This window comes from Pagrus major, chromosome 23 (genome assembly GCF_040436345.1).
Source record: "Pagrus major chromosome 23, Pma_NU_1.0".
Lineage (NCBI taxonomy): Eukaryota > Metazoa > Chordata > Actinopteri > Spariformes > Sparidae > Pagrus > Pagrus major.
Window position 1 is genome coordinate 11,065,721 of NC_133237.1, and position 24,489 is coordinate 11,090,209.

Consider the following 24,489-nt stretch of genomic DNA (forward strand, 5'->3'; position numbering starts at 1 on the left):
TCAAAGTCAAACACATCTGCTTGTCTCACACACACACACACACACACACACACACACACACACACACACACACACACACACACACACACACACACACACACAGCTGGAAAGCCCTACAGGCTGTGACCGAGGTGTGCATGTTTCTGTGTGTGGGTGGGTGTTTTGGCTGTCAGGGTCACACCTGAGATAGAAGTCATTATAATGAGATAAAAAGTTAAAATGATGAGTTAAAAGTAAAAGATTTAAGATAAAAGTCATCATTATAAGATAAAAAGTGAAAAATATGAGATAAAAAGTTAAAATTATGAGATAAAAAGTTAAAATCATGAGTTAAAAGTCAAAATTATGAGTTAAAAGTCATATATTTGAGATCAAAGTCATTATTATGACATAAAAGGTCAAAATGATTAGCATCAAGGAAACATGACAGAACAGGTGAAACGCACTCGGCTGATGGTTTTCAGTAATGGGAGCTGGCACGCTAACGATTTAGAGGGTTGGTCTCAGTGATCGCCTCATTTCTCCAGTCAAACACATCTCCTTGTCTCTCACACACACACAGCTGGAGAGCTCTACATGTCACGTGACTGAGGTGTGCATGTTTGTGTGTGTGTGTGGGTGGGTGTTTGGCTGTCAGGGTCACACCTGTCGGGCGGTGCCGTCAGCGGGATGTCAGCCAGTCACTCACTCACTCACTCAGTCAGTCAGTCACTCAGTCAGTCAGTCAGTCAGTCAGTCAGTCACTCAGTCAGTCAGTCAGTCAGTCAGTCACTCAGTCAGTCAGTCACTCAGTCAGTCAGTCAGTCAGTCAGTCAGTCTCGCCCTCTCTCCGGCCGGTGAGGTCCTTCACTGGGGACCGGGGCTGACAATGGCTGAGTGTTAGTGCGCCATGGCGGCTCAGAGGACTTACGATGCTGACCGAAGTAGGGAATTACATGAAGTAATGTGCAACAAGTGTGCAGTGCTCAGCTGTTTGAAGCAGACAGGAGGAATTCAAAGCAGCTTTCTGAAGTGAGGAGCTGTCCTCTGTCCTCTCCTGAAGTTGTTTCTTGTTGAGTATCAGGAGCCATGGCTCTGTCCCAGATACAGTGCCTCGACGCTAACCACGTGAACCCGCGGACGAACGAGTCCAAGCCGGACTTCCTGTACTGTGAGGACCAGCGGCTCGCGCTGGAGGCTCTCCTCAAGGATGGTCGCGAGGCGTTCTTCAAGTTCCTGGAGGCTCGCGGCACGCGGGGCTTCCTCTCGGACCCGGAGCTGGAGACTTTCGCCGGCGAGGTGGAGCCCTATGACCCGGGCTCGGAGCTCTTCCCGGAGGACGCGGAGGAGGACGAGCCCCCGCTGTCACTGCACTACTGGCCCGAGCTGTCGGACGTGTCCATCCCGCAGATGGACCTGGGCTGGCCGGACAGCGAGGGTTACCGCGGGGTGACGCGCGCCACCATCTACTCGCAGCCACCGCTGGATGGCCAGGCGCACATCAAGGAGGTGGTCAGGAAGATGATCGCGCAGGCGCAGAAGGTATGTTGGACCACCACTGCTGGACTAAATTAGCGAAGTGTAGCATACACGTAGCTAGGTGTGAAAGTAGGGTTTATGTTCAGGCTTATAAGAGATAAAAGTCATTATTATGAGATAAAAAAAAAGTCAAAATTGTGTGATGAAAGTCAGAATTATGAGATAAAAAGTTAAAATTATGAGTTAAAAGTCATAGATTTGAGATTAAAGTCATTATTATGAGATACAACTTCAAAAACTATGAGATAAAATGTCATTATGGGATAGAAAGTCGAAACTTTGAGAAAAAAATTAAAAATTCTGAGTCTAAAAGTCAAAATTATGAGTTAAAAGTCAAAATTATGAGATAAAAGTCAAAATTATGAGTTTAAAGTCAAAATTATGAGATAAAAGTCAAAATTACGAGATAAAAAGTTAAAATGATGAGTCTAAAAGTCAAAATTATGAGTTAAAAGTCAAAATTATGAGATAAAAGTAAAAATTCTGAGTCTAAAAGTCAAAATTATGAGTTTAAAGTCAAAATTATGAGTTAAAATTCATAGATTTGAGATAAAAGTCATTATTATGAGATAAAATGTCATTATGGGATAGAAAGTCGGAACTTCAGGGAAAAAAAAGTCAAATTCTGAGTCTAAAAGTCAAAATTATGAGATAAAAGTCATAAAACCTGTAAAGCCATAAAAGTTATCTCCAATTAAATAGCCTGTACTTGCTATGAAAATGTTTGTCTGTTTAACTCAGAACTCTTTCAGGCTTCATAATTAGCCTAATGGCCTAAATTTGAGGATTCATGAACTCCTTCGTTCTCCTTCCTGCTGTACTCATTCAAAAGATCCACTGTAACACAGACACAATATCACCATGAGCAGCCATGGCTCTCAGTCAGTATGAGGTCAGAGTACAGACTGCTAACCAAAAGAGACAATCGAAACTAAAGTGCAAATTGATTAAGCAGCTTTATCAGTGCAGACAAGAGTGCTACACAACACTGTGCCGGCTGTAAATGTGGAAGCATGTGTGCTATGTTAGATATTTGCATGTGTATGTGCTGAATGTGTTTCAGAGTGCTTCTGTCTGCTCGTGGAGCAGTTCTCAGTGTTGTGTGACAGAAAAAGATAAATATGTGTCATTTAACTGGAGAGCTGGAAGAAAATGGATAGCTCCCCTGAACTTCAGAGTATTTTTTTGCACTGGAAATCTTGTGTGATCATGTTTTACTCAAATCTATGGAAGCCCATTTCTGCCAGTTAAAGAAAAAAATATATAAATAAGATATATTTCTATGGTTAGTTGTAATTATGAGATAAAAAGGCAAAATTATGAGATAAATATTTTGTGTGTTAATTGCTGTTTTTACATCATAATTTTGACTTTTCTATCCAATAATTATGACTCTTTGTCTTATAATATTGTCCTTTCTTGGCTTATCATGTGAATATTTTCTTTCATCAGGCGTAGTTTTCATCTCATTGTTTTCCTTTAACTGGCTGAAATGGGCTTCCATATAAACCAGCAGAACAACCTGAATATTATTTGTTTTGGCAGAAAAGTCACTGTGTAATGTTTGCAGGTAGCGTCTTCAACTGTCACTGTATGCATGTGTGTAATTTGCATGCGTGGACAATGCCTGTGACCGTTTGTGCAGGAGTTTTAGATTTTGTGTGTCTGTCTCCAGGTTATAGGAGTGGTGATGGATGTCTTCACCGATGTCGATATCTTTAGAGATTTGCTCGATGCTGGTTTCAAGAGGAAGGTTTCTGTCTACATCCTGCTGGAACACATAACACTACCTCATTTCCTGTCCATGTGTCGGAGGGCCGACATGCACGCCGGACACCTCAAGGTGAGCCAGTGTCACCCCACCTGGTGATTTTGTGTACAGGTCTGATGTTTAGCATCAAAAAGCAAGGCCAGGTTTCTTTTGCAAGTGATATTTGTAAGCTGATGGGTGAAAACATGAACGTTCATCCTCTGGTGGGCATAATTCCACAGCACTCTGGCCTTTAATTGCTGTTTGTAGGCTTCTCCAAGGTAATGATTGTTCATGATAACAAGAATAATAAGCTGACAGAAAGTGAAAGTTCATTATCAATTGTGTACGGATAAAATGTTGTAATTACTTCATAGAGAGTAAATGTTTTACTGATGGAGAGTGAATCTTTGACCTTTAGATAGTAAGGGGGAATTTCCAGATGTTCAGAAAAGCAGAAATTCTCACCTCACAATGAGATTTTAAATAATCTGTAAGTTCCTGTTAGAACACAATAAATGCAAAACATGTTTTGAAAGAAAGACGAGCAACTGTTATACATGGAAAAGTGAAAGCACATGCCATCTCTCTCTGTCACGCACACAAGCAGCTAAACCGTCCAGCTGGCACTGCACCATAGAGGAATCTTTTATCTTGTTTTATCTACCTCCAGTCTTTTATACCATACTGGTTACCATGGAAATTTCTATCTTTTGGTCATGTTTGAACAGGTAAAAGTTAGTTACAGGGAACGTGTATTGTTTTCTTGAGACATAAATCCTTCAGTTAGGCTGCCAAGCCACTAAACCGTGATTGTTCTGAGTGAACTCAGCCAACACAAATAACTCAGGTGAACAGTAAGTTAATGCCCTTTTAATGGTTAGCAGTACAGTATTTGGTGGGTGGAAGTCAGCCTTGCATGTTGTTCAGGTAGAGATCATTTAGAAAACATACATACAACAGAAGGAGTGTTGGATCATTCCCACAAATGCCTCCAATGTACTCAACTAATTATGTTTAAAGCGATGTTCACTGTTGAGGTATTCAATGGTTTAGATCAGTATTTGGCAGGCAGAAGTGAGACATTGATGATGCAGGCAACGCATGTAGGAGACCTTAAGAGATATTAATAGAAAATAGGGCTGCACAACATAATACAAAACATATTTTCTTACATCTAGAGAAGAAGATTTTGGGCCAGGGCATCTTTGCTGCACTACGATTCTTCATTACACTACTGATTGGTCACATGTTTTACCTTTACCAAAAAGTTGCAGCTTCTTTGATTTGGATATTGCACTTGGCCATGTTGCAATTTCACCCTGAGCACAAGATATTTCCACATGGGGTGTGCACACAAATGCATAGGTGTGTGAACAGACTTACTGGCACACAAACACAGATCATACAGATATACAAGATCAGGCACGTGCACATTCATATAACAGACGCACCCCAAACCTCTGCCAGTTGTCTGGGAGGAATATGACAGACGTCCAATATCGTCTGTATATGGATCATCAGCAAAACAACAGAAAATGTCTCATGTGGCAGTTTGTGCCTTATTGCCATAAACATATGGCAGTTACACATGATAGATCACAGAGGAGACTGCCTGATATTTTGAAAAATATCTGGCATTTTGTTGTTTTCACTTCGATTCGTAGGGAAGTTTCCGTCGTGTTTTTCAGCCCAAACTCCGAACACATAGTGCAGACCTCAAATTCAAGCTGTCTGCATTTAAATAAGTCAAATATTTGATTGCAGAACTTGTTTCATTGCTTTCCTTTAAGCTTTTCCCAAGTGTTTTCCATTTAATGTCAGTGTGGATCTGTTATAACAGGAATTTTTGAGCAGGACTTTAGTTCGCATTAAGTTATCAACCAACAGCAGCACATGTATACCACTCATGTAGCAGGATTACATTACATTATTTTGAACCAAAATGGACTTTTTTCGCATCACACATTGATGATTCTGCCCAAGAAAGCTGCGTAAACATCTTAATGGTCCTGTCCACGTTTAATATAATTCTCTGGCTAAAAATCTGGCTCCAAGAAAATGTGACTACAGCTGTACAAGTGACAGTTATGACCAGGAACAGTAATGAGCAGCTGACGCAAAATCTGTGACGAGTCTGTCGGGCGGCTGAATGAGATGATGGCAGAAAGTCTAGACGACAGGTGGGACAGCTTGAGAACAGCTTGAGTTTCTACTGTAACTTGTAAGTGACAAGATGGAGGAGGGAGGAGTGGATAGACACGATGGGAGGAGGAGCATGAGGTGCCAGGTTGTTCTTACTCTTCAGTTGTCTGAGGGTGTTTCTGCAAAATTCACAGCTCTATAGCAGCGACCCTTCACCCTGAGTGTTTTTTTGGTGGTATTGTCGCTTAAAATTCTTCCTAGGACAGCTCAGCTACTCATCATCCACAGTTTAGAGCTGACTACTCACAAATAAATCATTTTGATGATTTTATCTAATCAGTTAGCGAAAGGAATGTACCGTTGGACAGAGAAAGTGAAGGGTGGAACCAACAGAAGGAGGGAAAACAGGACTTTCTGCTGTGAGACAAGCCATGCCAGGAATAATCAGCTGCATCATGACAACTGGTTATGCAGTTTTGTTTGGCTGCTTTCACAGTTCAGGACCTGGCCGCTCTGACAGATGTAGCTCATGAAGTTGCATCTTTTCAACTCTCCAAATGAGAACAACAACCATGATATTAAAAAATTCAATAGAGGCATCTTTTTAATAAGACACATATAATGCAGTTCAGGTATTTTCAAGATTCATTAAATACCGATAAAGGTAAGCACAGCGTCGTGTCAAGGTGGCACTGACAAAGACTTCATACAGAAAGTGCTCAAAGTACCTTTAAGGTGTAACCTCTTATCTGAAATGTTGTTTGAAGAGTGTTTTATGACTACAGCATCATATACTGCACTGCCCATTTATGATCATGAATGCTGGTTATATCTAAACACCGTCACTCATTGACTATGATGCTGCACAGCTATACAGTCACATCTGTAGGCCTGTCAGAGTGTATTGATGTGGACAAATTGCCAAAACAAAAGCCTGATTACTGTGCATTAGCTTGACACAACAGCACCTAACACACCGAAAACGTCTTCTGTTTCATTTTGATTGAGAGGCACCTAGCAGCATAAATTACATACTGTGTGTTGAAAGGTGCTGTATGTAAGAATTGACGGACAGGGGCTAGCTAGTTGGCATGCTAACTTCAGTAGACACCTCCTCAACACAATACATAGACATCTTTTAACATCAGAACTAATATTTCTTCACATTCTGTTAATAATTTTTGTTAATTTTTGAATGTTTTAAACTAAAACTTACATATTGCACCTTAAACTGTATTACTATGAGATTGTGTTGCCATCAATGCTTTTAAAACATTTCGTAAAAGCACTCTTGACTGGCTGGACCAAAGGACAAGAAAACAAAGAAAAACAGGTTTTATTTGGATTCAAATGCAGGAACCATCTAAAGTGGAAAGAGAGCCGACCCCTGTGGGACACCAGACTTTAATCTGATAAAGAAGTGTCTTTTTCATTTACACGCAGACAGACATGAGGCAAGAGACGAGAAGGCAAGATAATGATAATGATAATGATGAGAATGGTGTGATCCATGGTGTACTCAGATCAAGTAAAGACAAGACAGAGATAAAACCACAATCGGTTATCATTAACATGACGCGGGTTACGCAAGATTTAATCAAAGTACTTACACTGGAAGTGCTCAGCACTTTGAAAAAATTGAGTTTAAAGGCTTTAAATGGAACATCACTGCTCCCATTATGTTTGTATGGCCACAGGGTTTTTATTAAAAAAGTACTCTAATGTCTAACAAGCACTTGAGGTATTTGTTTAGACTTGTTTTTAGACTTCTATTCACAGATTACAAAGTAAAATCTGAATGTGGAGAAGGTATAACATCTCTACTCTTTGTTTGTTACAGCACCTCCGTGTCCGCTGTACAGAAGGTTCAGTGTTCCACACCCGGTTCTCCACTAAGGTTAAAGGGCGAATGGGACACAGATTCATGTTCATCGATGGAGACAAAGCTGTTTCTGGGACTTACAGGTCAGTGCACTTCATGCGTGTGCGTGTGTTTGTCAGCGAGAGTGTGAGAAAGAGATAATGACTTTAAAGAATCAGATTATCTGCATGTGCTCCACCCATCAGTGTGGCATGGAGAGATATGAATAAAGAATGCACCGTACTAGACAAACAGGTTGTAAATGTATCTGATGTACGAGAGACATAAACACGTGAACAGTTCAGTTCCTGATGCATTTACTTAGGTCTCTACTTCAGATGAGCTGTGTTTACTTCGCTCACATTTTCCTTGAAGTTGTTTTTGTTTTGTAGTGCCTCGCTGTTCTCTAAAGTAGCCTGAATTTGTGTTCACTGTGTGTTCTGTAGTTTCACTTGGATGTCATCACGGCTGGACAAAAATCTCATCACCGTGGTTACAGGCCAGGCAGTGGATGCTTTCGACAAGCTCTTTCGCACCCTCTACGGGACCTCCAGCTCGGTTGACCTCCGGCAGGTCGCCAAGGAGCCTGAACCTGAACCGGAGCCCCTCCCTCAACCAGCCGCAGTGGCCCCTCCTTCTGCTGCTGTCGCAAGGAAGCTGTACAACCCCAAATATGCCCTGGCTTTAGGAAACCCCAGCCCGACCTCGTCTGCTGGCGACAACAGCCCCAAAAAGACCCTAAGTCCAGACAACTCCAGGAGTCCAGATATCTCTGATAACAAGACAGGGAGGCGAAGAAGGAGGAGGGTTAGTAAAGAAGCCATACAGGAGCCTCCGATCCATCCTGGACTCATTGATCTAGAGAAGGCAAGCTTGATATCATATCTGCCCACCTGGCCAGAGCCTGATCCATCCAAGGATGTGATTGGGTTCATTAACATCCGGGATGCCAACAAACCAAATCAGGTCCATCTACAGAGATCTGAGATGTTTGGAACCAGCCAAGCGATCAAGTTTAGCAGTCCATTCAGCAAGCCTGAGGAAACCCTTCCAGAGGTGGCCATGCCCAGACAGCTTATTACCAAGCCAGGGGAGAAGAATAAAGTCCAACTAGCACAGGATAAAACCAAGGCTCAGCCAACACAACTCAGAGCACAAACTGAAGCAGAGGCATCTGAGAAGAACTCACCTACATCTGGACCAAAGTGGGACACTGCTAAGACTCTTAACAATGAGGGTAAACTGCATTCAAACACACCCACCGATCAAGATGCGTGTCACAACACCACACCTCACCTCAATGCACACACTCCTCCCAAATTCAGCAGCGAAGCATCACCTCCTATCACAGGAACGCCTTCACAAACCACGAACGATCCTGAGCCCGACTCCCTCCCTGGATTGAACGCAAAGATAAAACAAACTCGCGCTGTCGTGTACAGGACACGTACCACTCCAACCTCAAACCTGCATGACTCAAACACAGTAGAAAACACACAGACAAAGACACATACAGATTCACACACACAGCCACAAAACTCTGCTGAAATAACCCCTAACGTCCAGACTCCCACCATGTCCCCCTCCTCTACCTCTGCCATCATCTCTCAGTCTGTCACTTCCACCTCCCTTTCTGTAAATAACCCCGTCTCCATCACCACAAGCATGACTACCAGTGCAGGTACCCCCTCGTCCTCCATCAGCCCTCCTCCTACCTCTCCAACTCTCACCGCTCCCCTCCCTTCTTCCTCTCCAACTCCTCCCGTCCCTAAACCTCGTACCATCCAGCTGCTTATCATAGACAGCAGCATTAGCAGTGGCCAGAAGCTGCCGGAATTGAGTGTCATCAGGGCACTTGAGACCGGCACAGGGCCGCAAGCGGTCTGCAATGAGCCCGCTGTAGAGAAGAAAAAAGGGCCTGACACTGTCCCAGAACTGCAGAAGGACAGTGGAAGCAAAACAGGAGCACAAAAGGATGCAGAGAATGCAGGAAATATTATAGACGCTCGACAGCACAAACAGGGTGGGACTGCACAAGATACAAAGAATAACAAAGCAGTCGGACTACATGATGACAGAGCAGGAATGCAGTCCCTCGCTGGAACCAACCTAGAAACCCAGTCAGACGTTTTGATTAGTGGTGTGCCAAAGGCAGACAGTGTGAATATTCGAGAAATAATTCCAAAAGATGTTGAGCCCGAGACTTTGACATCAATAGACTGCAAATTAACCCCACAGAAAGACTGTGAGGAGGCAGCACAGGCTGGGGCCAAGGACACAAAAAGAGCCCTACGAGGCTGCGAGTTTGCCGAAGTGCCGAATGAAACCAGTAAGACTGTGACACAACGCAAAACATTGCGTACAAGTGCACCTGAACTTCAGACAATGTCATATTGTGGACTGACTCCGGAGAATAAAGGTGTTTTAGACATTTTGGATTCTTTAAAAGCGCGCAATCCACAATTATCCAAAGGCAGTGCTGGTGATCGCACACAAACATCTCCTGCAGACACACGTCATGTCGAGCAAGGTAATCCAAGTTTGCCAAATACTGCGAAGCATAACCCACACAGCCCCTCTCAAGAACTCATTACCAAATCACGGGGAAGCACACAAACGCCTGAAAAATCCCTGCGCTTATATCACTCTGACATGCACATGCCGGACTTGCGTTCGCAGACGCCTGAGCGAGAATCGTCGTTGCTCGCAGCTCTCGCACGCACAACGACTCCAGACGGATTTCTTCCAAGCATGCCCACCCCAGACTCACGAACGCACACGCCTGATCCACGCTCATTCACTCCAGACTTTCGAACGCCCACGCCCGATGGGTATGTCACACCAAGACCGGACTCTGCTCTCTCCGTGGCCTCCGACGAGTATTATGAATGTAGCTGCTCTCCCCTCCAAGAGCCTGTTGTTGACCGAGCGGCTTCCCGCAACCACAGTGCGACAGAGGATCATGTTAGCCTCACGCACACAAATTCTCCTAGTGCTACAACCGTTGCTACTAGTCCCGTATGCATAAATCATAACACTCATGTTGCTACATTAGAATCTACAAACAGAAATAGCTCTAGCAGTGAATCACAGAGTTTGTCTGGGCCTGCTAGTGTCTCCTCTATGTCTTCTTTACTTGAGGAGAGAGTGAAAATGAGGAAGGAGGGAACGACAAATGAAGAAAATGGGAGAGAAGTAGATGCAAAGGGGAGCATGGCAGAGAGGAGGACAGAAGGAGATTCCCAGGAGACACAGAGGAGAGGCAGAGATGAGGCTAAGAGACCAGCAGACCATTTTAAACAAGGCAAACACTTGACAGAGACAGTGGAAAAAAACAAGGAGGCAGAACCCCAAGTCCTCAAGAGAAAGAAGGTGCCAAACCAAGTGAATCAAGGACAATCAAGCAATGAGGGAGCAGAGCGTAAGCGATTGTCTGCAGGTGACCTCACACCGAAGAGGAATTCCTCAGAGGGAAAGATGCCAGACAAAGAGAAGGCAGTGGACAGGGCGGCGTTAGGACCAAGCGGCGTGGCGAGGAAAGGCTCACCAAAGTCAAGCAGAGAGACCGAGGGACAGAAGGTATGAGCCGTGAGGCAGCAGCCCCTCTGCACATTTGTCAGTTTCTACATCTCTGCCTCCATTCTTCGCCTCCTCCCCTCATATCTTTGTCCCTCCTACATGAGATGCGAGCGGAGGAGGCAAAGGAGAAACACAAGGAGAGAGGAGTCGAAGCAACAGGCTCTTAACAAAATGAGGCATCCCATTCGTACGACACATCACATACTGCAAATTGAAACAACAGAAAAAATTAGCGCGTAACATCTGTGAAGACGTTTTATCTGGTTGGCAGTGAAATTGTATTATGAAATGAAGTTTTGAAAAAAGGTTTAAACACTCCTGAGTAGCAGAGAATGCTTCTCCATTCAGTGGTTAACCACAGTCCAACATACCAAACGATGTCACCAAACGAAAGTTGTTTGAAAAATGATGGGTTCAAGCTTTCTGGTGCAAAATGTAAGAAATCCAGTTGTAAATTTAAAAATGAATTACATTTCTAAATAGAGTGTGAATGATAGTTCTGCTGCTATGACATCTATGCATTGTGTTGCAGAGATATTTAAGTCAGTATGTTAGCCAGTGCTCAGAGTTCCCAGTCTGGAACGCTAGCTGCATGGCTAACTGAGCTAACTAGCTAACGACAGCCAGCTAGCATGCAAGAGTGCAGCATTTCAACATTTGTGGGCTGCGACATTGGATAACGACACTGATACCAATCGTTTTGTTTGGTCAGTAATGTGCACATGGCTCCGGTGTAGACGGCGTGCTTCCTGGCTCTTTGTATCGTCTGTTGTCATCAAAAAACAAGTTGCCAAAAACTATAGTCTGATATGTCAATCCATTTATTTTCACATTACACCAAAAAAGAACATCTCTCAAAATAAATACACCAACCGTCTCACGCACAAAAACCATAAACCATAGACTACCTTGGTTCCCACAGCGCCATCCTGGTCATTAAAATGGCTCCAACACCACTCAGTCTCGGTCTGTGGGTCTGTACACTGAATATGAGCTCGTCTGGGTCTATGAGGCAGACAGATATGTCTTGGTCAAGACCAGATGCCAGGCAGGTGGAAACTAATTTGGTGGAAGTAATTACTCTGACAAAGAAATAATCCAGAACATACCTTTTGTAAAACGTCGATTTTTACTTCAGTTCTGTACAGATTAAACAAACACATAACATGTTAATTAGTGAATTCAGGAGGTTCTTGTCGGCAGATTTTGTTACCTTTGGACAGAGCTGGCTGTTCTCCCATGGTTCCAGCCTTTGGGCTGATCTAAATTAGCCATCTACATGAGTGGTATCGTCTTCTCATCTAACACTCTGGAGGATTTTGAATGAGGGTATTTCAAAAACTATCAAACTTGTGCTTTAATGGCCCTTCCTTCTGATTACTGTTCAATAAAATTACCTATGAAAGTTAGTCTGACTCATGTTGTATGAAATTTAAACAGAATTTTATCATTAGTATTTCATTAAGCCAAAGCAATATCAGTAGTAGGTTGGTAATAAAAAAGAATAAATGAATGATGTGGTGCAAAACTTCAGGTGTTAAAGTCATGAAGTCTCAGTGAGGTGTTACACTCATTAGCTCAGATCTGTTGGTTCTCATTCAGCTCCAAAGCTGGCTGCTTGAATATTTTGTCAAATATTTAACAAAGTTAGTGTGTTTGTGTTGAATATGCCTTTGTAAATGTAACTTAAAGCTCTGTCTGTCTGTCTTCTTGTGTGTGTGTGTGTCTACTTCTGTTGAGTATGCACCAGCGGAGCGTCACTAAGTTGAAACACACGACACTTCATTATTGAACAAGGAGACTGAATGTGAATTAAAGTGACACACTTTTAATGAAGCACTGCGTGCGTTCACCCCGGCTGAAATATTAATGAATCGGTAAATGATTGATAGTTTCACTTTTATCGGCACGGTTTAATTCGCTCACCTTTGACCTGAGTCTACACTTTTCATCTAAGTATGGTCTGTTGAAGCCTGTGAGGTGTTGTTGGCATGTTTTAACTCAGTTCTGTCATGTAATATTAACAAGAGTGACAATAAAGTGGATCCATCCAATTCACATCCAAAAACCTCTCTTTTCCATTTGCAACAAAGCTTTTATGCCGCTTGGCTCTGCGTCTGTGAGTGTGAAAATGTTTCACTGCATTGTAGATAAGTTGCCGGCACACTAATAGAATATAATATGAGACTTTGGTGTCTGCCGTTTTAAATAAACAATGTGTAGTCAATTGTATCAATACTTCATTATACAATGTCCATTCTCGTCTCATTCCCTAGCGTTTGCATACTCCTCCCAGACCTTCACGAGGGCAGCAGCCAGGTAGCACAGGGTCCTCCCCTTCCCGACCATCCAGACCCGCTCGATCCCTCTCAAGCAACCCAGGGCTGGGGCCTCGTCCCTGGGTAGGCCGTCAGCCAAACCAGGCAGAGAGCCCGTCCAGGCCAACTCCTCCAGCGGTAGCGGGTGCTGTCGGTGCTTGGCGGAAGCAGGCCGAGGTCTCCCACAGCCAGCAGAGCCTCCTCACTCGGCAGTCTCTACCAACGCCGAGCAGGCAGAGAGCTGGAAAGTCTCCGAATCGACACTCTTACCCAAGACCACAGGCCTCGTTTCTCCACTCACACTCCCAGGCACTGCTTAATCCTCACTCCTCCCAGAACCAAACGGTCTCACCACAGGTGGAGCACTCCCCGGAAGAGGGAAAGGCTCCGTTTGGCTTCACTTTTAGCAGGCTGTACAGCCTAAAGGGCCTGAAGGACAAGGTGAGCAAGCTGCCAGCACAGCGAGGCAGCACCAGCTCTGCGGTGCAGTCACGTAAGAGCACAAGCTAGTCTGGCAAGTTGAAATAAAATACCAGTTTTCACAGCAAAGACTTGGTTCTGGACCACCTTTTCAACACCTTACAGACAGTTTTGGTGGATATCTAAACAGAGGACATGGTTTAAGTAGATTTCCACATGGCAGTTTTTAACCTGAGAGCATGTAATGATGCTCATAACTGGACCATACAGAGTGTGACTGGATAAGTGTTCTCCTTTTTCTCTTGGCTTCTCATCCCCGGACACGAGTCTTCTTCATATCGCTGAATGTCGAGGTCTTTTCATGTTTAAAAACCCTGCTGCCTGCTTTCATTCTTCAGGAGGTCACGACCTCGGATGCTACCGATGGTCTGGACATCTGGAGTCGAACAATAGCTGCTGCTTTTAAATTATTACATGGTGTAGTGCATGGTTTGGAACGGTTTTCTTGTTGATTTTCTCATGAAGATTTGGATTCCTGCGAAGTTACAGAAAAAAGACGTAATCAGGTCTTGAGTGAAACCGAATACGTGTGTGTGTTCTGTAAGAAGGCACACGATTATTAAGATTAAATAAAAGTAATCTTAGGGATTTTTCATTTCTCTAGTCTTAATTTGCTTTTTACTTTTTGGTATTGAGGAAATCCAATTGTAATCAAAGAAATCACTTTACATTACTTACTAACTACATTTTTAACAGGTAATTAGTTACTGTATCAGAATACTTTTTTGTTTGTAACCCTCCCAACCTTGTGGATAACGATGTAAATAATATATGAACCCTAAAGTTGAGTCCTAGGGTCAAGTTTTTGACCTATTGCTAAATTCTTAAAGCTGCCACTTCCCTTTAAATTTATTTTTGTAAACCACTTTCACTTAAGTTTGTTTTCCCTTTTTTGCCCTTTCATATGTGGGGCATCTTGTTTACTTACAATAATATGACATCTCTTGTTGCTGCCATGTAAATGCGAATTCAGGAGAATTCATCTCTATCAGTGACTGGGATTCATTTCTCCAAATGCACATGTAAAATAGGTACTATCGCTACATGCTTGTGACAATCTGAGGGTTTTTCATCCATACAAATACTGTATTTAGAGATGTACTGTATTTTGTACAATTCTTTACCTTCTTTGAGCAGACAGATAAGTGGCTGACCTCATGACAGGTGAATTATAAAAAAAATGTATATGTATTATACTGTATTGTGCGAGCGTTTGTCTTACATTTGTATTATAACAAGCCAAGTGTTTCCACAGAATGTGCTTCCAATTTAAATTTGACTGCTTAAACTGTTGAAGCAGAATCTCATCTCATTATTTTTTGACGTCTCAGACCTTTATTTTGGTTATTTAGTGTTCCTCCATTGTGTGCTGTACATTTAAAGACTATAAAGCAGCGAGGTTATCGATTCTTTGTTCACACCCAAATCCCATTTACATTCAAAATGCTTCTTTTGCCTCCAAGACAAAGTCACAGCGTCTGAGCCCGAACAAAGCATAAGTTATCTGCGGAGACGAGAGCAATAAACACCACGCGGGACAGCTTTGTTTCTCTGAAGGCAGACAGGCTACAGATGTCCTGCAGATTATTACAGCAGTTTACAACATGGTGCCCTTGAGTTTCTCTGATGGAAAGTGGAAATGAGCAGGAGAAATAAACTCATCGATGGCATCAATGAAACAGTAATTCATGTGTTGGACAGAAAAAAACAACTGCGATGAGAAAAGCTCCAGTCTGTCACCTTGTTATGGCAACAGAGAAGGAATTTGTGCACTTGCTGAATGTTTGTCTGCGTCTTAACTTCTCAACCAGCTTTATTTGACTGCAGTGGATCCGCATATCACTGTTCGGCTCTGCGAGTGCTTGTGCTCACTTTGTTCAGGGTTAGAAGGGAGGAACTCAGCGCAAACCACGATTGGATATGTTCTTTTATAAAATATAGATTATGAATCACGGATGGCTGCCCTTTGGAGCCGTGAAAGGCAGCTCTGCATCTGCGACGTCGACGCAGAAGTAGATGTACTATACATCTGATTCATCTCAGTGTATGTCTTGTAGCTTCAATCCTGTCAAAAAAAGTCAGAAGTAAGCAAGCAGAGGTACGGTTACGATCCCATGATGCCTGGTTGAGTTACAAACTTGAGTTGTAAGCCATGTCAGACACAGTTGTGAGCTGTGAAAAGCTTTTCCAGTAGAGAATACTTCAATAAAGATGATCCCAAATGTTACCAAACATTCAGACAGCAAAAGGTGAGGTGGTGCGAGTAGGATGAAAATCCTCAGCTGAGGTGTGATGATTTACGGTTTATATTCACAGCAGGAGAACGTGTAGCTTTAATGTGTGAAATGATCTCTGTGTGATGTTACACACACACACACACATCTGTCACACCGGCAGGGACGAGTCATACACTTGACACCTGACTGACTCACCTTCATTTTCATTTCAGGTAAACAGAGGTTGTGTCACGTGCAAACTGTATGAACAAAGACGTAAAGTGTTGAAAATTATGTGTGATTTTGTCTTACCTCCCCTCTGAGACACAAATGTGAATGATGGTGGGGAAAAAATAGTCATATAGACATGAGATGAAATGCTTTATGGAAAGATATCTGGGTCACGCATCCAGATTTGGAATGAGTCAGACACACACTCATATCGCACACGGAGGATGGGATGCGGAGCAGTGATTGAGATGCAGAGAGCAGGAGGATAGAGACACAAGATCCCTCGTTCTTATCTGAAGTGACTGAGACACAAACGGCGGAGATTCTGCGAATAAAGCGAGAGGCAGGGAAAGACGGAGAGACGCTGATATACATGGAGATACAAGAAATCTGCTGAATAGACTTACGACCTCATCTTCCACAGTGCGGGCGGGCAAATTTACCTTTCAACTTTTCAATTCAAGCATCGGTTCGTTGGTGCATTTCACAGTACTTACCTGCCCTGTCTGTGGCTGTCAGTCCATCGGTTGTTTAAAAATGAATCACAAATATAAAGTTTACAGTTTAAAAAGGACTCTAATTTCCTAAATCATCCGGGCATTGTTTGGGACAATTTTCAGCCGTGGATTAATACACATTTGGTGCCGTAGTGAGTTCTTACAGCAGCAGCAGGACTGTGTATGCGGGGCTGAGTCAAAATAAACTACAGTGAAGGAATGTGTCATGATTCATTAGCAGTTTTGGTCTTTTCGTTGGATTGTTGACACCTGGAGAAATATGGAGTATCGCCAGCCTTTTAATGCTCTGTACAGTTTATAAAAACTGACATGCCCGTGAACACCAAACACTGGGCGCCTTGAAATTGACTTCAAACATGGCTGACTTATTTAAAAGTTGCAGAAAGAAGGAAAAACTGTGAAGAAAGAGGCCTTTTTCTTGCCTTTTTCACAGCCTGCTGTTGTCATGAGGGTGGAGCCTGGGTGGTATTTAGGTTGGACAGACATGTTGCAACACAAAAGGAGAAAAAAAAAAGCCATCTGTGGTGCGAATGTGTGCCAGAATCAGGTAACCGGCTCCGTGAGACATACTGTACAGTCAGCGAGCCGTGCAGCCGGAAGTCAGCAGCGACACACTGCGAGGCTTCATTACCTCACCACTCAACTCAAACATGATGCAAATCGCTCTACCAGTGAACACACACACACACACACGTGCACACGCACAGAGCCTTCATGGGAGTGACGACAGTTTTGTTTGTGTGGATGATTGGACAGTATGATAGCGGCGGCTCGGTCCAAGAATAGCACACCATACACATTCAAACACTCACATTTAAATAGAAACCATCCCCTCTCCCACAGGCCATTTATATGGAGATGAGAGACTTGGTTACCAGGCGGACACACACACACACACACACACACACACAAGCGCACGTACTCGCACAAAAGTGGCACATAGGGCTCGTCGTAACATCCTCCGTTCAGCTGAGCCCCTCCGAGCTCATCATAAATGATAATGCCAGACTTCCACTCAGCCTCGGGGGTCGCAATACAGACCACGATGACACAATGGCACACACACACACACACACACACACACACACACAGAGCAGTGACTCAGCCCACTTTTTGGTCTCTTGCTTTGTGGACAGCCCCTCGGGTCCTTCAACTGCCAAGCAGCTCACACACACACACACAGACACGCACGACATCGGTTGCCTCGCAGATGCACAGATATGAGTGTGTGTGTGTGAGCATGTGTACGTGCGTGTGTGCAGATGAAGGTGGAGGTGGACTAGGGGTTTAGTCAAGACATCGTCTGATGTCAACAATTTCCGTCACATAACGTGAGTCACTCTTTAATTAGCGTGCTCTCATGCTCACTGGGTCCCCTGGGTAATGAAGTGTCCTACTGGCCAGTTCGGACTTGATTAAAGACACACACACACACGTGCCCGGTCACATTTCTTTACGTGACACTGGGCGATGATGGAAGATGAAAGTATTAGGTTTCAAGTTCACTTCTTCCTGGTGTCTTTCCAACAGACGCATCATTTGTGTGACAGAAAACGTGTGTTCCTTTAAACAGCTGAAGACAATGAAGCCAATGGGTTTTGAGTATTAAGTAAGATATTACTTTTCGGAGCAGGGACACTAATCTCTTCTGGAAGTCAGCTGGGATTTATCTGCTGGGATTTATCTGCTGGGTTTGCTCTTGGTCTTTCTGTTGTCTGACAGAAAGAGGAGCACAGATGTCAGTGGAGGGCTGGCAGACTAAAGTGTCACATCATGTCTTCTTATTAGTTGTGTTTTACCGGTCAAAACAGTTCATATCAAGCTGGATTGCTTTTCTGGCCATTTTCCTCCTTGTCCAAACAGACTCCGCTGTTGACCTGGCCAGGAATGTGACATGTGCTACTACGGTGTGATCCCTCACTGGCTTCCCACTTGTGAATAATGCCTGTAATGAGAGGCCAGAACCTACAATTTTCACCTCACATTACGTGTATCAGTTTGATTGTGGGATTATTTGTGTTTATTCCTCTTTATTCGGGTGTGCGTGTGTGTGTGAGACTCCGGTTCTCTCTCTTCTTTTCTCTTTTCATTTATATATACAGTATCTACATTCATATCATAAAGTATAATTCCCTTTCAGCCCCAGTCAGCAGTCATACAGTCCGTAAAAAACCTGACATTGGAGTTCACCTACGCAGATCGCTGCTGCAGTCAGGTTGATAAGCAGGAGTGAAGATCAATCCACTTTTTAAACCCAAATGTTTGAAGAGTAATCTCTGAGTTCTCCTCCTCTCGCTCTCGATTCGATTAGACAAATTCACTTCTATTCGTGTCTTTGCATTGACACTTCGCTTTCTGTGGGAACACACCATACGAGTCCCCGCAAAATGCTCGGGAACATTTTTTAGCGGTATGATGGACGGCGTAGTTGGAGGAACAGCAGCTGGTGTTGACATACTGCAATTCTGGATGTTTTTAAGAAAGGGATGAAGAAATGTATTTTAGAAAATGTTGAAAATGTGTCACTTGATGCAAAATACAAAATTCTGAATATCTCGTCTTAAACCAGCAACAGCATGAACAGTTTAAAAGAATCCACGTACAGATGGCTCGCGGTGAGCAACAGTCGGGAGTGGAATGCTGATTCCATGCAGACGTTAACAAAACTGCTTTGTGTTTTGAATAAAGTTGTTAACTTCGGGGTGTCTGTGCAGTTACAGCTGGTTGGTGGTTGTTGCGATCTGGTGGGAGGAAGGGTGGCAGCGGAGACGACACTGAAGCGGCGTTAAAGCGGTGGAAAACCAGGACACTAACATTTGCGGTGGCAGCTTGGAGAAACCGCAGGGCTCGCCCCGTTACACAACTGTTACTGCTGCGAAATGGTTTGATCACCTGGCTTTGGGTGCAGCTTGTCTCGGAGAAACAAGAGTAAAGCAGCGTGGGTTCAGATGCTGGCTGCACAGACTTCATGAAAACAACCCTCTCACGGTCGCAGTTACTCTGGAGGCCCCATAGTTTATAACACCAGCTGACAGGGGGTCAAAAACACTTAGAAGAAATGCATAGGTGGCACAGGATCAGACAGAAGTATAGGGACCTCACCCAGGTGAATTATGTGTCTGGATCTGCAGGGAGGGAGAGCGGGAGAGGCCGTTTACATATTTCACAGAGCAGTCAGGTGCACGGGCTTGTTCAAAGCTATCTACAGTAAAGGTCAGAGCGTGGTGCCGACTCTGGTTGTTCGGCTTTAAATGTCACATCTAATGCATAATCATTTGTTGCGTTGTTATTTTACGGCAGGAGGGAAATTCCATTAAAGTTTGGATGCAGGAGAAAAGCAGTAAAACTGGAATTAAAGCCTGGCATCTATCCTCCATTCCTTTCAGGATAAAGATATACAGAGAACACAGTTTATTTATTTTACAGTATTGGAGTTTACGTTCATAGTCGGGGAGGAGTTAATAACAGGCTTTACACAGTCACTGAGTGCAGAGGGAATACATCTCGACTAGCAGGAAACAGGAACCACAGGATCATGACACATTATGATGAAGAAATGAAACTGAACATTAGCAGTGGTGGTGGTAATGTTTGAAAAAATGCTGCCAACGTGCCCTCTTGGATGCCCCTATGGTGGATAAAACATTGTAGAGTGCCCTTCCAGTGGACAAAACGTGGTGAAGTGCCCTCTAAACACAACTTTCTGCGTGCTGGTGCAAAAAAATGGAGCACCAGTTGTACGTGGTGTACAACTGGTGCTCCATTTTTTTGTTTTCGCCCCTGCCCCTCAAACATCCTGAGTCCACCACTGCTGTAGATGACCTGTAGTTCAAATGAAAGCTGTAATTGATCTCTTTTTTTATTAAACAGGTTAAATCTTGCAAAGAAAGCCTGAACTAAATAGACTGACGCAGTGGACCCTCACCTCAGCAGAAATAAATGTTACACTGTGCTGTAATAATTGTTCTGTCCTTTAGTTTAGCTTGTTAGCATGCTAATTGGCACGCCAAGTAACCTCAGCTGAGGCGGATGGGAATTTTGCTTTGCAGCACATTAACTTTTATATTAAACCCTTGACTTAATCCATAAATCACTATTGTTTGCTTTATCAAATTGCCTTTCTTCTTCATCCGGAAAAATAACATCCGCTGTTTGCTAAGCGGAGGGCGTCTAATGGTATGCTTAAAAGAAATTGTTCATTGGAGCGCTTCGGTTTGTTTTTGATGAGAAAGAAAAACACTTCCATTTAAAAAACCTAAAGTAAAGGAAAAGTACAAAAAACAACTCATATATTCATTTGGTGCGACAAAGTGTATAACTGAAATGTGATTTATTACATCATGAAAGTTGCAAGTGAAAGCCAGTCTTTGTCTTTCACAGCAGAGCCACAGGGTGACTGACGCGTCAAAAATCCCACGCTGGCACTTTGTAAATTGGGCCACACCTGGTTTTTAAAAGGTGGAGGGTAAGCCAGGCACTTGGAGACTAGCTCAGGGCTAACTGGCACATCTCGAAAAGCACTCGAGAACAGAGGTGCAGTGTCATTGTAGTGCTTCGACGCGCACAATAGCAATCGCACAGTTAAGTTGTGCCTTTGTACACTGTTCTTGAGGTGGCAAGCTTGCCAGTGTTGAGCCGGTTACACTTCAGAAGAACTAGTTCAAAGTTCAGCTCACACGTTCACAGAAGCCTATCTCTTATATTAATATTAATTACCCATGATGTTAATACCCTCAAATCACTGGGTAGAATGTTTTCTTATCTCGAGATAATGACACGTAAAGAAAATAATAAAATAATTGCAAGAAATGGCCGTTCTGTGCTTCCGTACAAAGGCTACTGGCAGCTTAACGCTGCTCTCATGGTGGAATTTATTTTCTTGTTTGTTTCTCGATCAAGACACCATCCCATTGTTTTTGGTGTCTCTCTGGCGTGACGTGCCTCAGTGATGATTGAATCTTCAAGCACCAAAAAAAAAAAAAGTCGATAAATTGAAAGTTTCAATGGGATTATGCTAACTGCAAATATTCTAGAAATGGAAAAAGATGGATAATGGAGAAAGAAAAGCTGCTGGTGCGCTCCGGCAACACTACCTGTATGCTTGAGGTTGTCTTTAACTGTTGTCTTTATTGAAAGTGCCATGCTGTAAAATTGTATTTCTGTCCCGGTCTCACAGCAGATGGGGTCATACTGTACACAGACAGACAGACAGACAGACAGACAGACAGACAGACAGACAGATAGATAGAGAACTATGATCTTGGATCTGTTGAGGCAGAGCAGCAGGGAGGGTCCTAGAAGAGATAAAAGAAATAGCTTAAGGTTACACACACACACACACCGTCCTGTCCACTCCCTCCTCTGGCACGCACCTGATTGTTGGAGTGGCATTTAATTAATCCTGTCAGAAAAGGTTAAGAAAGAGAAGAGAGAAGGGAGGGAACAAAATTAACGACACTGACAGAGGGAGAGACTCTGTACGACGCCTCACTCCCCAACGGAAAAACAATTAATTTCACCAAAAGCAATTTAGCCGAGCTTCACTCCTCAGACAACTGAATTTGGTAAAACCTGCATAACAAAGACGAAGGCTTGGGTAAGTGATGGAGGTATAAATCTGCAGCGTGTCATTTAAAGCCTACTGAACGCTTCACTGTAATTTGAAGCATCCAGGTTATTATGGGTTGCAGTCTGAAACACAGATCCAGGTGGTGAAAGTAAATGTCAGTCCCCTCCCTGTGCAACTATCATCAAGCCCTTGAGCAAAAAGCGTTCAACCTGTGCAGGAGAAGACTTGTGCAGCTGAGCGTATGTATGTCACAGCTGCTCCAGAGCTTTCTTAGATGGCAATACCATCAGTATTTATTATGTCATCGGGGTATTTCTGTCTTTAAAAGTCATTTTCTGGAACCTCATCACCCAGTGGAGTTCACTGATTGACCTTGATCCCCTGAAGACATCTGAGTCTCAAGATAGCAGCCTTAATTCTGACTTAATTGTCTTAATCCTGTTGTGTTTTTATTGACATGTTTGAGACACAGCAGCAGCTCAGAGGTGATCTTCACTGTGACTCATGTTTTGTGGCTGTCAGGCGGACAGAGACAGGACACGCAGCAGCGACGTGTGGTTTCCTGTGGAACAATACTCGTGCAGGCTTTCTCACAACTGCACACACATCAGACAAGTCCCACTTCTGCCCCCAAAAACCATCACTGCTTAAGACTGTATCGCCACCTGCAGGCTGTCCAGTTTCATGGATCCTTGAAGCAGTTGGTAAGAGTCGACTAATGCAGCCTTGCAGTAAATCCGCCCTTCGTGGAGGTTATAAAATCAGTTCTTGTTGAAACTGAGCGCTAATGATTTCACTTCATGGTCAATGATGGCTGCACTTTCAACAGCACCACAAAACTAAAGCATCCAAACTTGTGACCGAAGGTGATCATCAGAGCAGGAGGCGGTAAGTGATTTTAGACACAATCTCTGTCTCCCTCTAGTGGAGGAGAAAATGAAATGCACTACAGTCACCACAACCTGCTGTCTTCAGAGACATCTGTATCCAGGATGCACTTTGTTGCTTGTCACCCCCCTCTCTCTCATCCCATGTCCTGTCATCTCTCAGGCTGTCTTATCAATAAAGCCAGATGTTAAAGTTTGATGCCTGACCTTGTCTTTCAATCACCTTCCAGTTACACTACGCAGCAGCACAGTGCTCAGGTCTAACTAGAAGATCTCCAGTTTTTTATTTTCTTGTCTTCTATCAATGATGGCTCTGGTGAATGATTTTTCCACCCCTCTGTATGTGTTACGGGTCTTCTGATCTTTTGTATTCAGGTTTTTTCCAAGTCTCAGCTTTTTAGCTCCAAGGAACACCGGATATATTTGGAACATATTAATAATAATTACCAGCTGCGCTCACTTCATGGGTCTGTGTGTGTGTGTGTGTGTGTGTGTGTGTATGTGTGTGTGTCATCATGGAAAAATGTGGTCATGGAGACACGTATTGTGGAGCAGGAACTACCACAGGAGCAGAGCATTTAAGTATATTGCCAGGTGTTGATATTTATGTCTGTTTGTTTGTGCACAGACTGATACAGGTGTGTAGTTGCGATTCAAATGAGGAGCAAGTTTGAAGATGGGCATACCCATAAGTACAGAGCCCTCAATACTCTCCTGAGTATTCAATGATCAAATCATCCTGAATGTTTTTTAAATGAAATGAAAGGAAAGCACAAAAATGAAGCATTTTTTTTGTATGAATTTATTTATTGGTCGTTTTAAAAAAGAAGTCTATAAACAGAGAATTACAAGAAAATAAAAGAGTTCATGTATGTTAATAACCTTATATGGATGTTTGAACTTAGAACCCAGTCAACCTGTCTTCTACGATGCTTCACAGATCATACAGCCTGAAATAAGAATCAGTATATAGGATACTCCTTGTGTTTGAATTGTGCCCCGTACAGATCAGAGCCGGGAGCAGCCTCAACACTGACACATAGAGCATATACACAGGGCGGCCATTTTCCTCTGAAGTAACACTCTCAGGGTGGGGAGCTCAGATGCCGGGATAATGTCCACTCTCCAATTGATCTGCAACTAAAAAGATGATGGCTAGTGAAAATCTGGAGTGACATCGGGCCATATTTCAATGGAAAACAACCCATTAGCATTAGCCCCCCATCTGATCACATCCTGTGCATTTCACTTCCAGTACAACATTCGAGTCTCCCTCCTTGGGCGTAATGTTCGAGGAAAATGGCCGCCACGTGAGCGTAAAATGTGAGAATGGCACGTGTTGAAGAATTTCATTCTGTGCACCACCTATCTGCTGTCTTGGGTCATGGCTAAGGCACTTTCTGAAGAAACTTTTTTT

General features: G+C 43.4%; 2 protein-coding genes across 2 annotated transcripts; both read left to right on the top strand.

Annotated features, from left to right (window-relative positions):
- Positions 1 to 823: 823 nt before the first annotated feature.
- On the top strand, positions 824 to 8,679 carry LOC141019243 (protein FAM83G-like). Its single transcript, XM_073494098.1, has 5 exons — positions 824 to 1,521; positions 3,194 to 3,361; positions 7,254 to 7,378; positions 7,721 to 8,511; positions 8,600 to 8,679. The coding sequence occupies exons 1-5, from the start codon at positions 1,069 to 1,071 to the stop codon at positions 8,677 to 8,679; spliced, it is 1,617 nt and encodes a 538-aa protein (XP_073350199.1). The 5' UTR covers positions 824 to 1,068.
- On the top strand, positions 8,437 to 14,126 carry LOC141019753 (uncharacterized). The gene is made up of 2 exons (XM_073494752.1): positions 8,437 to 10,853; positions 13,130 to 14,126. The coding sequence occupies exons 1-2, from the start codon at positions 8,850 to 8,852 to the stop codon at positions 13,679 to 13,681; spliced, it is 2,556 nt and encodes an 851-aa protein (XP_073350853.1). The 5' UTR covers positions 8,437 to 8,849; the 3' UTR covers positions 13,682 to 14,126.
- The last annotated feature ends 10,363 nt before the right edge of the window (positions 14,127 to 24,489 follow it).